General features: G+C 44.8%; 1 protein-coding gene across 1 annotated transcript in view; it reads right to left on the reverse strand.

The window, feature by feature from the left end:
- The window catches only part of LOC112241973 (oxysterol-binding protein-related protein 3-like), a 128,106-nt gene that overhangs the window by 66,513 nt on the left and 46,850 nt on the right, over window positions 1-14,743 (reverse strand). Inside the window, 2 exon segments of the mRNA XM_042317155.1 lie at window positions 2,310-2,426; window positions 6,467-6,701. Of these exon segments, the coding sequence (XP_042173089.1) occupies window positions 2,310-2,426; window positions 6,467-6,562 (213 nt within the window). The 5' untranslated portion in view covers window positions 6,563-6,701.

Raw genomic sequence — 14,743 nt, forward strand, 5'->3', positions numbered from 1 at the left:
GCAGGCCATCAGCTAATGGAGCAATATCATCTCATTTAAAGAGCTAACCTTTTAGAGAGAGGGAGAGAGAGAGGGAGAGAGAGAGAGAGAGAGGAAGAGGGAGAGAGAGGGAGAGAGAGTGAGATAGAGACAGGGAGACAGACAGAGAGAGAGGGAGAGAGAGACAGGGGTGTAGTGAAAGAAATTGACCCCTGGGACATGTGGCTACTGCAAGGGAAGGGGGATGTCATTCATCAAGTGATTCAATTAGCTAACAACACAAAGGAGTGATGTCATTGGGGGGGACACAAGGCTGGGAAATGATGTGGGTTGGGGAAGTGACTGATATTGATCACATGCTCTGACACCACTGTTTAGCTGGAATATTTCCCCACAAATTAGTCCCCTTCCCCGGGTGCTGCTGTTTGGTGAGGTGGCTACCCTGTATCAGAGGTGAGATGACTACCCTGTATCAGAGGTTGTATCAGAGGTGAGATGACTACCCTGTATCAGAGGTGAGATGACTACCCTGTATCAGAGGTGAGATGACTACCCTGTATCAGAGGTGAGGTGACTATCCTGTATCAGAGGTGAGATGACTACCTTGTATCAGAGGTGAGGTGACTACCCTGTATCAGAGGTGAGATGACTACCCTGTATCAGAGGTGAGATGACTACCCTGTATCAGAGGTGAGATGATTACCCTGTAACAGAGCTGAGATGACTACCCTGTATCAGAGGTGAGATGACTACCCTGTATCAGAGGTGAGATGACTACCCTGTATCAGAGGTGAGGTGACTACCCTGTATCAGAGGTGAGATGACTACCCTGTGTCAGAGGTTGTATCAGAGGTGAGATGACTATCCTGTATCAGAGGTGAGGTGACTACCCTGTATCAGAGGTGAGATGACTACCCTGTATCAGAGGTGAGATGACTATCCTGTATCAGAGGTTGTATCAGAGGTGAGATGACTACCCTGTGTCAGAGGTTGTATCAGAGGTGAGATGACTACCCTGTATCAGAGGTTGTATCAGAGGTGAGATGACTATCCTGTATCAGAGGTGAGGTGACTACCCTGTATCAGAGGTGAGATGACTACCCTGTATCAGAGGTGAGATGACTACCCTGTATCAGAGGTGAGATGACTACCCTGTATCAGAGGTGAGGTGACTATCCTGTATCAGAGGTGAGATGACTACCTTGTATCAGAGGTGAGGTGACTACCCTGTATCAGAGGTGAGATGACTACCCTGTATCAGAGGTGAGATGATTACCCTGTAACAGAGCTGAGATGACTACCCTGTATCAGAGGTGAGATGACTACCCTGTATCAGAGGTGAGATGACTACCCTGTATCAGAGGTGAGGTGACTACCCTGTATCAGAGGTGAGATGACTACCCTGTGTCAGAGGTTGTATCAGAGGTGAGATGACTATCCTGTATCAGAGGTGAGGTGACTACCCTGTATCAGAGGTGAGATGACTACCCTGTATCAGAGGTGAGATGACTACCCTGTATCAGAGGTGAGATGACTATCCTGTATCAGAGGTTGTATCAGAGGTGAGATGACTACCCTGTATCAGAGGTTGTATCAGAGGTGAGATGACTATCCTGTATCAGAGGTGAGGTGACTACCCTGTAACAGAGCTGAGATGACTACCCTGTATCAGAGGTGAGATGACTACCCTGTATCAGAGGTGAGATGACTACCCTGTATCAGAGGTGAGATGACTACCCTGTATCAGAGGTGAGGTGACTACCCTGTATCAGAGGTGAGATGATTACCCTGTATCAGAGGTTGTATCAGAGGTGAGATGACTATCCTGTATCAGAGGTGAGATGATTACCCTGTAACAGAGCTGAGATGACTACCCTGTATCAGAGGTGAGATGACTACCCTGTATCAGAGGTGAGATGACTACCCTGTATCAGAGGTGAGATGACTACCCTGTATCAGAGGTGAGGTGACTACCCTGTATCAGAGGTGAGGTGACTACCCTGTATCAGAGGTGAGATGACTACCCTGTATCAGAGGTGAGATGACTACCCTGTATCAGAGGTGAGATGACTACCCTGTATCAGAGGTGAGATGACTACCCTGTGTCAGAGGTGAGGTGACTACCCTGTATCAGAGGTGAGATGACTACCCTGTATCAGAGGTGAGATGACTACCCTGTGTCAGAGGTGAGGAGACTACCCTGTATCAGAGGTGAGATGATTACCCTGTATCAGAGGTGAGATGCTTACAGTGTGTGTGTGTGTGTGTGTGTGTGTGTGTGTGTGTGTGTGTGTGTGTGTGTGTGTGTGTGTGTGTGGTGAGAAGCCTACCTTGTGCCATCCCTTCATCGGCCACTTCCTCCTCTTCAGCATGTATCCATCCTGCTTCTGGGGCTCCTGGACACTACTGTGTCCTCCACGCAGCCCCTCTACAATCTCCCAACTGTCCTGTAAACACAACAAGGTTACACACAGCCCCTCTACAATCTCCCAACTGTCCTGTAGACACACAACAAGGTTACACACAGCCCCTCTACAATCTCCCAACTGTCCTATAGACACAACAAGGTTACACACAGCACCTCTACAATCTCCCAACTGTCCTGTAGACACAACAAGGTTACACACAGCCCCTCTACAATCTCCCAACTGTCCTGTAGACACACAACAAGGTTACACGCAGCCCCTCTACAATCTCCCAACTGTCCTGTAAACACACAATCCTGTAGACACATTACAAGGTTACACACAGCACCTCTACAATCTCCCAACTGTCCTGTAGACACAACAAGGTTACACACAGCCCCTCTACAATCTCCCAACTGTCCTGTAGACACACAACAAGGTTACACACAGCCCCTCTACAATCTCCCAACTGTCCTGTAGACACAACAAGGTTACACACAGCCCCTCTACAATCTCCCAACTGTCCTGTAGACACACAACAAGGTTACACGCAGCCCCTCTACAATCTACCAACTGTCCTGTAGACACACAATCCTGTAGACACAACAAGGTTACACACAGCCCCTCTACAATCTCCCAACTGTCCTGTAGACACACAACAAGGTTACACGCAGCCCCTCTACAATCTACCAACTGTCCTGTAAACACACAACAAGGTTACACACAGCCCCTCTACAATCTACCAACTGTCCTGTAGACACACAACAAGGTTACACACAGCCCCTCTACAATCTACCAACTGTCCTGTAGACACACTACAAGGTTACACACAGCCCCTCTACAATCTACCAACTGTCCTGTAGACACACAACAAGGTTACACACAGCCCCTCTACAATCTACCAACTGTCCTGTAAACACAACAAGGTTAGATTATTATTTTTATATAATGTCTGTGTCCCAAATGGCATCCTATTCCCTATATGCACTACTTTTCACCAGGGCCCATAGGTATCTGGTCAAATCTAGTACACTACTAGGAAATAGGATGCCATTTGGGACAAAGCCCAAGTATAAACTGACTAGCCAGTAAACAATAGTGTTTTATAAACAGACTGTTCCGTTTCCCACAGAGACCAGTCAGAATGTCAGGAGGGGGTGGTGACCTCTGTAAGAGAGAGAGAGAGATGAGGAAGAGAGAGAGAGAGAGATGAGACAGCGAGAGAGAGAGAGAGAGAGAGAGAGAGAGATGAGACAGAGAGAGAGAGAGAGAGAGATGAGAGAGATAGAGAGAAAGAGAGAGAGATGAGGAAGAGAGAGCCAGAGAGAGAGAGAGATGAGAAAGAGAGAGAGAGAGAGAGAGAGAGAGAGAGAGAGAGAGAGAGAGAGAGCGAGAGAGAGAGAGAGAGAGAGAGAGATGAGGAGAGAGAGAGAGAGAGAGAGAGAGACACACACACACACCTTTCCTGTAGTAACTACCTCAGTAATTAGACTCTACCTTTCCTGTAGTAACTACCTCAGTAATTAGACTCTACCTTTCCTATAATAACTACCTGAGTAATTAGACTCTACCTTTCCTATAATAACTACCTCATTAATTAGACTCCACCTTTCCTTTAATAACTACCTCAGTAATTAGACTCTACCTTTCCTATAATAACTACCTGAGTAATTAGACTCTACCTTTCCTATAATAACTACCTCATTAATTAGACTCCACCTTTCCTATAATAACTACCTCAGTAATTAGACTCTACCTTTCCTATAATAACTACCTCAGTAATTAGACTCTACCTTTCCTATAATAACTACCTCATTAATTAGACTCTACCTTTCCTGTAGTAACTACCTCATTAATTAGACTCCACCTTTCCTATAATAACTCCTATAATAACTACCTCAGTAATTAGACTCTACCTTTCCTGTAGTAACTACCTCAGTAATTAGACTCTACCTTTCCTGTAATAACTACCTCAGTAATTAGACTCTACCTTTCCTGTAGTAACTACCTCAGTAATTAGACTCTACCTTTTTCCTGACTCTACCTTTAGTAACTACCTCAGTAATTAGACTCTACCTTTCCTGTAGTAACTACCTCAGTAATTAGACTCTACCTTTCCTGTAGTAACTACCTCAGTAATTAGACTCTACCTTTCCTGTAGTAACTACCTCAGTAATTAGACTCTACCTTTCCTGTAATAACTACCTCAGTAATTAGACTCTACCTTTCCTGTAATAACTACCTCAGTAATTAGACTCTACCTTTCCTGTAGTAACTACCTCAGTAATTAGACTCTACCTTTCCTGTAGTAACTACCTCAGTAATTAGACTCTACCTTTCCTGTAGTAACTACCTCAGTAATTAGACTCTACCTTTCCTATAATAACTACCTCAGTAATTAGACTCTACCTTTCCTATAATAACTACCTCAGTAATTAGACTCTACCTTTCCTGTAGTAACTACCTCAGTAATTAGACTCTACCTTTCCTGTAGTAACTACCTCAGTAATTAGACTCTACCTTTCCTGTAGTAACTACCTCAGTAATTAGACTCTACCTTTCCTGTAGTAACTACCTCAGTAATTAGACTCTACCTTTCCTGTAGTAACTACCTCAGTAATTAGACTCTACCTTTCCTGTAGTAACTACCTCAGTAATTAGACTCTACCTTTCCTGTAATAACTACCTCAGTAATTAGACTCTACCTTTCCTGTAATAACTAATCTAATCCGCTACACAATATTCACAGAGCTGATGGCTGGACGGACGGGTCGGGGTGGGAGGGAGGGAGGGACAGAGTAATGATCTTGATAATACGGCCAGATGATGAGATTAGAGATTATAATCATATATCCAGGTCAATGTGTTAACCTCACTGAAAGAGATAACACTCACACACAAACACACACATGTACAGTACATTGTGTAATATACCGATGGTCCCTAACTAGCTCCATAGGGATATCCAAAGGGAAACCACATTTACCACGAGCATTACAATCGGGTCACATGCAGCTGCACTCCGAATTGCTGAGTACTTGTGTGCTGCCAGCTGTGGGCATGTGGTCAGGACTGAAATAAACCCAACCTTCATTTACGTTGTGACATACTCAATTACAAAACTACATTTTGGACTAGACTGACTTTATGACAAAAATGATCCTACAGTAGTTCAATTCTGACAGCAGAATAAACGTTTCTGACAAATACTGATACCACATAAGTCGTTTTTTAAATGAGAAGTTGTTTTTTAGGGGAGGGAGGTCTCTTTAAGAGAGGGGGGGCTCTTTAACGGAGGGCGGGAGGTCTTTAAGGGAGGGAGGTCTTTGAGGGAGGGAGGGAGGTCTTTAAGGGAGGGAGGGCTATATAAGGGAGAGAGGGAAGTCTTTAAGGGAGGGAGGGCTATATAAGGGAGAGAGGGAAGTCTTTAAGGGAGGGAGGGCTATATAAGGGAGGGAGGGAAGTCTTTAATGGAGGGAGGGCTATATAAGGGAGAGAGGGAAGTCTTTAAGGGAGGGAGGGCTATATAAGGGAGGGAGGGAAGTCTTTAATGGAGGGAGGTCTGTAAGTACAGTAATTCAACAGCTTACTACACTGTAGTCTCTATTCAGTCTGGATCCCTAAAGCGTTACAGATCACGTGATGGAGATGTAAAGGTCATTTCAGATTGAGACGTGAATACAGTGTCCGCTAACGCCAGAACATTTACATTTCAATCCCGCTGTAACGCTGAACTTCAGCGATACGGCTTGAATAGAGCCCTATGTGACTGGGCTCATCATCACAGACCACCTGACAACAACAACACATAGTTAGTGGGAATCCTGCAGCAGCCGAGCATCAAATACTTATGACTGTACAGTCTTATGTATGACTGTTATCCTTTTGATGGTTTGCATTAACAATGTATTTTCAGCGTCTCTTTTTGTGGTCCTGAATATTTAAAACGGTGAACCATCGCTGAGGGCAAGGCGCTCTGGAAACGATGGGTTTCATTTTCCAAACAGAGACATTCATTATGTTCTCTTCCTGACTGGAGATAGCTGTGACATTAATGAGTGTGTGTGTGTGGTCGGTGTTACCTGTCGGCTGTCGTGTTTGGAGGAGGAGCTGCTGTTGCTGTGTGAGGGGGAAGATATCTTGTGAGACATGGCTGAACTCCTCTCCTCTGAGCCCATCTCCCTGCAGGCCGTCTCCCTGCCTCTCCCTGCCCCTGCAGGCCGTCTCCTTGGGGCTTGAGGATCCTCTCTCCTTGGGACTTGGGCTTCTCTGGGTCAGTGAGGTGCTGCAACCTTGTCCATCTGGAACATCCCCTCACTGAGAGACAGAGAGAGAGAGAGAGAGAGAGAGAGAGAGAGAGAGAGAGAGAGAAAGAGAGAGATGGAGAGAGAGAGAGGAGATGGATTGGAGAGGGAGAGGCAGGGATGTTATTGATCTTTAGGAACATTTAATTGGCACCATTTAGCTAATAACTATTGTACATACATAGCAAATTCAAATGCAAAAAAGTTTTTAAAAAGGTCACTGTTGAAGAGAGAGTTCACATCAGATGAAGGGAGAACTGAAGTCCTAAAAAGCTTTGAAGCTCCATAGTCTCACTGGGAACCACAACCACTCTGAGCGAGAGAGATGTTGTTCTGACAGAGTGCTTCCTTTTAGCTGCGTCTGTGTCCCAAATGGAACCCTATTCTCCAAATTGTTCACTACGTTTGACAAGAGGGTCAAAAGAGAATAGGGGCCCATTTGGGATGAAGCCTGTGATTCACTGTGCTGGTGAGTCATGGTCCAACAGTATGGACTGTCAACAACCATCAACGTACATACAGTGTGATGAACAGACACTTGTGCCCCCTTAATTGAAGTAAAATAGAAACAAATATTAATGTGCAATAATTACCGCTTGATCATACAGGAGAGTGGTGAATAAATATCACATCACACACTGACTGGCAACTAAGGTGAAAAATAGACTACTGTCTTTGGTGTGTATCAGTAGATGAGCTTCACAGTGTGTGTGTGTGTGTGTGTGTGTGTGTGTGTGTGTGTGTGTGTGTGTGTCGTTGTGAGAATGATAAACAACCTGGGTGAACTAAGGTAACTGTAAATTATACCGTCAGTTCACAAGGCAACATACAGCAGGCAATCAATGCAACATGCTTTACTGATGCTAAAAGAACAGAGGTGCTACTGAATGTGTGGCCAATCAATCTCACTGGAGTTCCAATCAATCTCAGTGGAGTTCCAATCAATCTCCCTGGAGTTCCAATCAATCTCACTGGAGTTCCAATCAATCTCCCTGGAGTTCCAATCAATCTTCCTGGAGTTCCAATCAATCTCCCTGGAGTTCCAATCAATCTCACTGGAGTTCCAATCAATCTCACTGGAGTTCCAATCAATCTCACTGGAGTTCCAATCAATCTCACTGGAGTTCCAATCAATCTCACTGGAGTTCCAATCAATCTCACTGGAGTTCCAATCAATCTCACTGGAGTTCCAATCAATCTCCCTGGAGTTCCAATCAATCTCCCAGGAGTTCCAATCAATCTCACTGGAGTTCCAATCAATCTCACTGGAGTTCCAATCAATCTCACTGGAGTTCCAATCAATCTCAGTAGAGTTCCAATCAATCTCACTGGAGTTCCAATCAATCTCACTGGCGTTCCAATCAATCTCACTGGTGTTCCAATCAATCTCACTGGAGTTCCAATCAATCTCACTGGAGTTCCAATCAATCTCACTGGAGTTCCAATCAATCTCAGTGGAGTTCCAATCAATATCAGTGGAGTTCCAATCAATCTCACTGGCGTTCCAATCAATCTCACTGGAGTTCCAATCAATCTCACTGGAGTTCCATTCAATCTCACTGGAGTTCCAAAGTAGTTTCTTTTAAATTGTTTAACTTGGGTCAAACATTTCATGTAGCCTTCCACAAGCTTCCCACAATGAGTTGGGTGAATTTTGGCCCATTCCTCCTGACAGAGCTGGTGTAACTGTGTCAGGTTTGTAAGCCTCCTTGCTCGCACATGCTTTTTCAGTTCTGCCCACAAATTTTCTATAGGAATGAGGTCAGGGCTTTGTGATGGCCACTCCAATACCTTGACTTTGTTGTCCTTAAGCCATTTTGCCACAACTTTGGAAGTATGCTTGGGGTCATTGTCCATTTGGAAGACCTATTTGCGACCAAGCTTTAACTTCCTGACTGATGTCTTGAGATGTTACTTCAATATATCCAAATAATTTTCCTCCCTCATGATTCTGTGTATTTTGTGAAGTGCACCAGTCCCTCCTGCAGCAAAGCACCCCCACAACATGGGTGAACTAAGGTAACTGTAAATTATACCGTCAGTTCACAAGGCAACATACAGCAGGCAATCAATGCAACATGCTTTACTGATGCTAAAGAACAGAGGTGCTACTGAATGTGTGGCCAATCAATCTCACTGGAGTTCCAATCAATCTCAGTGGAGTTCCAATCAATCTCCCTGGAGTTCCAATCAATCTCACTGGAGTTCCAATCAATCTCCCTGGAGTTCCAATCAATCTTCCTGGAGTTCCAATCAATCTCCCTGGAGTTCCAATCAATCTCACTGGAGTTCCAATCAATCTCACTGGAGTTCCAATCAATCTCACTGGAGTTCCAATCAATCTCACTGGAGTTCCAATCAATCTCACTGGAGTTCCAATCAATCTCACTGGAGTTCCAATCAATCTCACTGGAGTTCCAATCAATCTCCCTGGAGTTCCAATCAATCTCCCAGGAGTTCTAATCAATCTCACTGGAGTTCCAATCAATCTCACTGGAGTTCCAAAGTAGTTTCTTTTAAATTGTTTAACTTGGGTCAAACATTTCATGTAGCCTTCCACAAGCTTCCCACAATAAGTTGGGTGAATTTTGGCCCATTCCTCCTGACAGAGCTGGTGTAACTGTGTCAGGTTTGTAGGCCTCCTTGCTCGCACACGCTTTTTCAGTTCTACACATTTTCTATAGGAATGAGGTCAGGGCTTTGTGATGGCCACTCCAATACCTTCACTTTGTTGTCCTTAAGCCATTTTGCCACAACTTTGGAAGTATGCTTGGGGTCATTGTCCATTTGGAAGACCTATTTGCGACCAAGCTTTAACTTCCTGACTGATGTCTTGAGATGTTACTTCAATATATCCAAATAATTTTCCTCCCTCATGATTCTGTGTATTTTGTGAAGTGCACCAGTCCCTCCTGCAGCAAAGCACCCCCACAACATGATGCTGCCACTCCTGTGCTTCACAGTTGGGATGGTGCTCTTCAGCTTGCAGAACTCCCCCTTTTTCTTCCAAACAAACATAAAGATGGTCATTATGGCCAAACAGTTATATTTTTGTTTCATCAGACCAGAGGACATTTCCACAAAGAGCACAATCTTTGTCCCCATGTGCAGTTGCAAACCGTAGTCTGGCTTTTTTATGGTGGTTTTGGAGCAGTGGCTTCTTCCTTGCTGAGCGGCCTTTCAGATTATGTCGATATAGGACTTGTTTTTACTGTGGATATAGATACTTTTGTACCTGTTCTTACAGCATCTTCACAAGGTCCTTGGCTGTTGTTCTGGGATTGATTTGCACTTTTCGCACCAAAGTACGTTGATCTCTAGAAGACAGAACGCGTCTCCTTCCTGAGGGGTATGACGGCTGCCTGGTCCCATGGTGTTTATACTTGCATACTAGATGAATGTGGTACCTTCAGGCGTTTGGAAATTGCTCCCAAGGATGAACCAGACTTTTGGAGGTCTTTTCTGAGGTCTTGGCTGATTTCTTTTAATTTTCCCATCATGTCAAGCAAAGAGGCACTGAGTTTGAAGATAGGCCTTGAAATACATCCACAGGTACACCTCCAATTGACTCAAATGATGTCATTTAGCCTATCAGAAGCTTCTAAAGCTATGACATCATTTTCTGGAATTTTCCAAGCTGTTTAAAGGCACAGTCAACTTAGTGTATGTAAACTTCTGACCCACTGGAATTGTCATACAGTGAATTATAAGTGAAATAATCTTCTGTAAACAATTGTTGGAAAAATGACTTGTGTCATTTACAAAGTAGATGTCCTCACCGACTTGCCAAAACTATAGTTTGTTTGAGAGTTTGAAAAACGAGTTTTAATGATTCCAATCTAAGTGTATGTAAACTTTAAAAAACTTCTGACTTCAAATGTACGTATATATTATTATTTTGTTTTAGTATGCTGTCTGTAGGTCTGCCTGTCTGTGTGAGCGTCTGTCTGTAGGTCTGCCTGTCTGTGTGAGCGTCTGTCTGTCTGTGTGAGCGTCTGTCTGTAGGTCTGCCTGTCTGTGTGAGCGTCTGTCTGTCTGTGTGAGCGTCTGTCTGTAGGTCTGCCTGTCTGTGTGAGCGTCTGTCTGTAGATCTGCCTGTCTGTGTGAGCGTCTGTCTGTCTGTGTGAGCGTCTGTCTGTAGGTCTGCCTGTCTGTGTGAGCGTCTGTCTGTCTGTGTGAGCGTCTGTCTGTAGGTCTGCCTGTCTGTGTGAGCGTCTGTCTGTCTGTGTGAGCGTCTGTCTGTAGGTCTGCCTGTCTGTGTGAGCGTCTGTCTGTAGGTCTGCCTGTCTGTGTGAGCGTCTGTCTGTCTGGGATGGGATAGTATGAAGAATGGTTAATTTCCACTGGATCACATACCATGTTAACCACTAAACCCCCTGGAGTCAGCCAGTCAGGAACTCTATACAGCCGGGGGCCAAGGTCTGCATCCCAAATGGCACCCTATTCCCTATATAGATTAGTGCACTACTTTTGAACTGAGCCCTATGGGATCCTAGTCAAGAGTGGTGCACTATGTAGGGAATAGGGTACCATTTGGAACACAAACCACGTGTGTCTCACCAAGTAACAGTGTGTGTGTGTGACAGGTGTGTGACTAGGTGAGTGTGATGTTACCATAGAGATATATACAGTATACTGTATTATATGTAACATAGGCTATATAATAGGTTATAATTCTGTGGTATACAGCATCTCCCATCAGTCATGCAGTCTGTAGGGCTGCTACTCTGATACACACCAAGGTTAATCACATTACCCAGCTTCCTCCTCCACTGCATCATGTCTAGTAGGCTACAGTCTCTAGGGTTTCACAGACAGTGGGCCTGAAGGTCACCTGACACCCCCTGCCTGTCCCTGTCCTGTAGTCAAACCCAGGATCCATCTCCACTCTCCCATCACACACACACACACACGGGCACACACACACACACACACACACACACACACACACACACACACACACACACACACACACACACACACACACACACACACACACACACACACACACACACACACACACACACACACACACACACACACACACACACACACACACACACACGGGCACACACACACACACACACACAGGCACACAATCTCTTTAAACCCTCTATGCTCATTTGAGACCCCTCTTTCAAAGTCACTGAGATATCTTCTTCTAGCCATAGTAGCCAAAATAATGGGCAACTGGGCCTTTTTATACATGACCCAAAGCATGATGGGATGTGAATTGCTTAATTAACTCAGCAACCACACCTGGTGTCTATATACATGTATCTCTCATTTACTCAAGTGTTTCCTTTATTTTGGCAGTTACCTGTACACCTTATTGCTCTAATACAAATGTGTATCCCAAATGTGACCCTATAGTGGAAACCTACAGGAGGGTTGCTCTCCAGGAACAGGGTTGGAGTTGAAACCTACAGGAAGGTATCTCTCCAGGAACAGGGTTGGAGTTAAAACCTACAGGAAGGTATCTCTCCAGGAACAGGGTTGGAGTTAAAACCTACAGGAGGGTAGTTCTCCAGGAACAGGGTTGGAGTTAAAACCTACAGGAAGGTATCTCTCCAGGAACAGGGTTGGAGTTAAAACCTACAGGAGGGTTGCTCTCCAGGAACAGGGTTGGAGTTAAAACCTACAGGAAGGTATCTCTCCAGGAACAGGGTTGGAGATAAAATCTACAGGACGGTATCTCTCCAGGAACAGGGTTGGAGATAAAACCTACAGGCCGGTATCTCTCCAGGAACAGGGTTGGAGATAAAACATACAGGAGGGTACCTCCAGGAACAGGGTTGGAGTTAAAACCTACAGGAGGGTAACTCTACAGGAACAGGGTTGGAGTTAACTTCTTGGATATAGGGGGCGCTCTTTTAATTTATGGATAAAAAAACGTGCCCGTTTTAAGCACAATATTTTGTCACGAAAAGATGCTCGACTATGCATATAATTGGCAGCTTTGGAAAGAAAACACTCTAACGTTTCCAAAACTGCAAAGATATTATCTGTGAGTGCCACAGAACTCATGCTACAGGCGAAACCAAGATGAAACTTCAACCAAGAAATGGGCAGAATTTTTGAGGCTCTGTTTGCCATTGTCTCCTTATATGGCTGTGATGGGCCGGGAATGAGCCTGCCCTTTCTATCGTTTCTCCAAGGTGTCTGCAGCATTGTGACGTATTTGTAGGCATATCATTGGAAGATTGGCCATAAGAGACTACATTTACCAGGGGTCCGCCCGGTGTCCTTTGTCTAAATTGGTTCGTAATCTACAAGCTGCACGCAGTCATCCAGTGATTGAGAGGAGAGAGGAGGCTTTCAACAAACTATATATCATGAAGAGATATGTGAAAAACACCTTGAGGATTGATTCTAAACAACGTTTACCATGTTTCAGTCGATATTATGGAGTTAATTTGGAAAAAAGTTCGGCGTTTTGATGACTGATTTTTCGGGTTTTTTTGGTAGCCAACGTGACGCACCAAATGGAGCGATTTCTCCTAAACAAATAATCTTTCAGGAAAAACTGAGCATTTGCTATCTAACTGAGAGTCTCCTCATTGAAAACATCTGAAGTTCTTCAAAGGTAAATGATTTTATTTGAATGATTTTCTGGTTTTTGTGAAAATGTTGCCTGCTGATGCTAACGCTAAATATTATGCTAGCTGCGCTAGCTGTTACACAAATGCTTGTTTTGCTATGGTTGAGAAGCATATTTTGAAAATCTGAGATGACAGTGTTGTTAACAAAAGGCTAAGCTTGAGAGCTAGCATATTAATTTCATTTCATTTGCGATTTTCATGAATAGTTAACGTTGCGTTATGGTAATGAGCTTGAGGCTGTATTCACGATCCCGGATCCGGGATGGCTCGACGCAAGAAGTTAAAACCTACAGGAGGGTAACTCTCCAGGAACAGGGTTGGAGTGAAAACCTACAGGAGGGTAACTCTACAGGAACAGGATTGGAGTTAAAACCTACAGGAGGGTACCTCTACAGGAACAGGATTGGAGTTAAAACCTACAGGATGGTACCTCCAGGAACAGGGTTGGAGTTATAACCTACAGGAGGGTACCTCCAGGAACAGGGTTGGAGTTAAAACCTACAGGAGGGTAACTCTACAGGAACAGGATTGGAGTTAAAACCTACAGGAGGGTAGTTCTCCAGGAACAGGGTTGGAGAAAAAATCTACAGGAGGGTTGCTCTCCAGGAACAGGGTTGGAGATAAAACCTACAGGAGGGTAGCTCTCCAGGAACAGGGTTGGAGTTAAAACCTACAGGCGGGTAACTCTCCAGGAACAGGGTTGGAGTTAAAACCTACAGGAGGGTAACTCTCCAGGAACAGGGTTGGAGTTAAAACCTACAGGAGGGTAACTCTCCAGGAACAGGGTTGGAGTTAAAACCTACAGGAGGGTACCTCTCCAGGAACAGGGTTGGAGTTAAAACCTACAGGAGGGTACCTCTCCAGGAACAGGGTTGGAGTTAAAACCTACAGGCCGGTAACTCTCCAGGAACAGGGTTGGAGTTAAAACCTACAGGAGGGTATCTCTCCAGGAACAGGGTTGGAGTTAAAACCTACAGGCCAGTATCTCTCCAGGAACAGGGTTGGAGTTAAAACCTACAGGCCAGTATCTCTCCAGGAACAGGGTTGGAGTTAAAACCTACAGGCCAGTATCTCTCCAGGAACAGGGTTGGAGTTAAAACCTACAGGCCAGTATCTCTCCAGGAACAGGGTTGGAGTTAAAACCTACAGGCCAGTATCTCTCCAGGAACAGGGTTGGAGTTAAAACCTACAGGCCGGTAACTCTCCAGGAACAGGGTTGGAGTTAAAACCTACAGGAGGGTACCTCTACAGGAACAGGGTTGGAGTTAAAACCTACAGGAGGGTACCTCTACAGGAACAGGGTTGGAGTTAAAACCTACAGGAGGGTACCTCTACAGGAACAGGGTTGGAGTTGAAACCTACAGGAGGGTACCTCTACAGGAACAGGGTTGGAGTTAAAACCTACAGGAGGGTAGCTCTACAGGAACAGGGTTGGAGTTGAAACCTACAGGAG

This window comes from Oncorhynchus tshawytscha, unplaced genomic scaffold (genome assembly GCF_018296145.1).
Source record: "Oncorhynchus tshawytscha isolate Ot180627B unplaced genomic scaffold, Otsh_v2.0 Un_scaffold_1072_pilon_pilon, whole genome shotgun sequence".
NCBI classification, from domain to species: Eukaryota; Metazoa; Chordata; class Actinopteri; order Salmoniformes; family Salmonidae; genus Oncorhynchus; species Oncorhynchus tshawytscha.